Source organism: Dendrobates tinctorius, unplaced genomic scaffold (assembly GCF_039654945.1).
Source record: "Dendrobates tinctorius isolate UK_male_01 unplaced genomic scaffold, ASM3965494v1 ptg000245l, whole genome shotgun sequence".
NCBI classification, from domain to species: Eukaryota; Metazoa; Chordata; class Amphibia; order Anura; family Dendrobatidae; genus Dendrobates; species Dendrobates tinctorius.
The window spans coordinates 5,175,287-5,179,285 of NW_027361912.1; the positions used below are offsets into that span (position 1 = coordinate 5,175,287).

Genomic DNA, 3,999 nt, shown 5'->3' on the forward strand with positions numbered 1-3,999 from the left:
GCAGCAGCTCTCCCTACTCTGAGATCAGCATGAGTAACATGGCGGTCGGCGTCCCCGCTTTTTATACCCCCTGTGATGCCCCACAAAGCAAGCCAATCACTTGCATGCCCTTCTCCAAGATGGTGGTGACCGCTGCCTATGTCATCACATTGCCCACAGTGTCTGTTCTTCCTGATTGGCTGCAAAAAGGGCGCTCAAGCATCTTTTGAAACGCGACTTTGGCGCTAAAGTCGCCAACCTCGTGGCCGACCTCACGCTAAGGTCGGGTTTCATTTCATGAAACACGACTTTGGCGAAAGTCGGCAACTTTTCAATTTTTTCGACCCATTTCGCTCAACTCTAGTTACCATCCTTTCAGTTAGCCATTAAAAGGTATCAACCACTGAGGACTCTCAATTCTAAATATTCTTCTATCTACTGGCTAACACGGTACAAAGATATACATCTTTCCTGCAGAAAATGTGGTGACAATGTAAATTTGAACTATTATTTTACTGAAAGGCTGTAGTAGATGATTAGATGAAACACATAACTGGTGTCTACTGGGAATTATTGAAGATACAGATTGGAAATCCCAATGAAATAGAAAAAATTACCTATAGGGATAACGCCGGCCCCATATAAGCCCTGGCACATTGCGCCTCATCTTCAATATTATTCAGCTGCATGTCTTGGTGATCTTAACCTCCTGTATGTTTGAAATGTCACATGCAAATGGCAAGAAAATGCAGTAAATGCTTGAATGTTTTTTGTATTTTTGGCAAAGCTCTTGAGTGAGGGATTGCAGATCATCCCCATTTATTTCAAGCAGATCCTTTATTTCTAATCCTGGCGACTCCTTTAATGATTTCATGTTACACCTCTATGCATCTTCAAACATTTGTGGCTCCAACATTTCACATCTGGTCGTATGAGGTGTGGACTCCTGCTTTGTTACTTTCAAAACATTTCCAATTCCGGAGGCCATATCTAAAATATTCATAGGAAGCAAATGGCATTGATGGATATTAGAAAAACGGTCCCCAAGACCTGTCACATACAGTCATCTCCTTACAGCAGTGGTAGCTGATATAGGTTCTGTGATTAGGACGTGGTCATACTCAGATAGCTCCAAAGCCTCATTGACATACATCTTGTATCTGTGTTTTCCTGGGATAGAACACGTACCCATAATAGACTATGGGGTTGTTCCTATGTCTTGTTTTTCGTGGACTGTGAGTCCTCAAATAAATCAAGGCAAGTCTGCTATTACTACTGCATCACGGATCAAATTCGTCAATGATAGTCTGTCTACAGGTCCATGAAAAACTCACTGATAAATCCTAGTTGTGTTCATGTGCTGTCCCTTTTTCACTGACTGCTATGAAAAGCTTGAGAAATCTCCATCTTTTTTTTCCTATTCGAGAAAGAATGATGAAACTCTGATGGTAAAAACGGACAAACTGACCAACGAAAATCATTTCCAGGACACTAATGTAAATTGGTTCATTTTGTTACGTCTGAATGAGGTCTTAGGTGGTGTGGACCTATAATTCCTCCGGTAAGTTTTATAGAAGGACTCATTCAGACAAGCGTGGTAAACATTCTTTGCAAAACAGGAAATATAAAGAGAGCACCCTGACCAATGCAAGCCAACGTGGTAGATCAGACGAACATTATACACACGGACAAATTGCCAACATGTAACAATCGTGGCGTGGATTAGTCCGTTCCATTTATGGGATCAGACTAACCCATTAAACTTAATCGGTGAATTAAAAAAAAAAACAGATGTCATGTGGCATCCGCTTTATTTCCATAGGAAACCGTATTAGGATTTTTTATGTTAATCATGATGCCGGCTGATGGTCTGTCATCAAAATTTCACTAGTGTAGTCTACTTCCTCCTCCTTCTTTCTTCTTTTTTCTTGCTTTTTCCTTTTCACCATAGACTTAGGTCTGTGCAATGACACTTGTCTTATACTTAACAGCTGAAAAAACGATCAAAAGTCCAAATATTATGAAATTAGAAAATGTTTAATGAATAATACAAATATAAGGAGGGGAAGGGGAGAGTCACCCGCAACGCAGATGTTGAAAAAACAGACGCTGAATGGATAAAATTGCACAAAAATATCATACTAAGTACAGACCACAATAAATGCATATATAGATAATGTTCACATAATAATAATGAGGCTATGGCATGGTCATGTAACTTAAGTGCATAACAGACGCCCACAACAAGGGCTGTATATAATCATAATGCCCATCATGGGGATCAATACATGTGCACACAGACCCTCTGCTGCCCAATTAGTAACATATGATGTAAACATTTACCTGAGGTGGTGGTGGGAGAAGGGGCCAGATCCTAAAGCGTCACCCCGACGCGCGTTTCGGCTTGAAAGCCTTTCTCAAGGGGCGTGAGACTTGTCTTATGTATACAAACTTGAGCCAATATAATAGAGAGACAATGAACATAGGCAGGCTCAGACTGGCTGATAGGAGTACAGGTAAATCCCCGGTCGGCCTCCAAACACCATAATGAGCATTTCTAGTACACTTGATTCGGTATGTGCAGACAAGGAACATATACCCAGTTCATTATGATATAGAAAAATAAGTATGGTCAGGTAATTTTTGGATGGGGCTGAACAGTGGCCCCCAGAATAAATTTTAAAGGTGGGCCCTGGGAAACCCAGTCCAACACTGAATCTAAGTATAGTTTTGTAAAATTGATTGAACATCGAAAGGAAATCATCAGTATCAAAGCAGATACTGATCAGACTGGATTTGAACACAAAACTTCATCACTGTAAGACATCAGTGCTAGATATCTCACATCTGCCATGTATGACGCTTTACCGTGGGTGAACACATACCACGTTGGAAGGAATCCCAATAGTTAATTCATCTTTAGTTGGTTAACACTTAGAGTCGGATTCACCATCATGAAAACAATTAATATATTTCATTGTCTTATCACTTTGTCAGGTAATAACTTCACCACTGCATCTTTATCAACACATTTGTCCTTTTTTCACTATTTTTGCCTCCACAACATTTAGTAAGTGTTTTCAATATTTTATAATTATTATAATGCATCGTCGGAATGACACAGTGGAGTTCTTCATCTTTGGATTTTCAGACTCCCCTAATCTTTGGTTTCCTCTCTTTTTATTTTTTCTGCTGGTCTATATACTGACAATAGTTGGGAATTTGACTCTTATTCTACTTATATGTTCCAGCTCTTCATTAAAGACGCCAATGTACATTTTCTTATGCAACTTGTCTTTCCTCGACATTGTCTACACATCGGTGACGTCTCCAAAGTTGATCCACATATTTGTCACCAATAATGGCAGAACTTCCTTTTCGGAGTGTATAGTTCAGCTTTTCTTTATCATTGCTTTTTGGAACACTGAATATCTCTTACTCACCGTGATGTCTTATGACCGCTATGTGGCCATCTGTAAGCCGTTACATTACACGATGATTATGAAAAGCACAGTGTGTAGAATTGCTGCTGCCGGGACCTGGATTGGAGGTCTACTGGGGTCAGTTACCCCAACATGCTCCACCGCCATGGCAAGATTTCAATCAATTAATACCCTCAATCATTTTTTTTGTGACATCAATGCATTGGAAAAAGTGGCGATAGGCAATGATTCTTATATACGTAATGCAATTTTCATCCACGGTCTTCTGTACGTCGCAACCTCTTTTATTCTCACACTCATATCTTACGCCTTTATAATCACTACTGTTCTCAAAATTCGTACCGAAAAGGGAAAATACAAGGCCTTCTCTACTTGTGCCTCTCACGTCAGCATCGTCAGCCTTTTCTATACTTTGTTGTTTGGTTTGTACTTTAGTCCTAAGTCAACCATTTCACTAAATCAAGGGAAGATATTAACAGTGCTAATTGTCTATATGATTCCTCTATTAAATCCAGTGGTCTATAGCTTCAGGAACAAAGACGTTAAGGAGGCATGCAGGAAAATCCTCACAATGTAA

The 3,999-nt window shown here is 39.8% G+C and overlaps 1 protein-coding gene across 1 annotated transcript; it reads left to right on the plus strand.

Moving 5' to 3' along the window:
• The first annotated feature begins 3,081 nt into the window (after positions 1 to 3,081).
• LOC141060851 (olfactory receptor-like protein COR4) lies at positions 3,082 to 3,999 on the plus strand. The gene has a single exon (XM_073557226.1). The coding sequence runs from the start codon at positions 3,082 to 3,084 to the stop codon at positions 3,997 to 3,999; it is 918 nt and encodes a 305-aa protein (XP_073413327.1).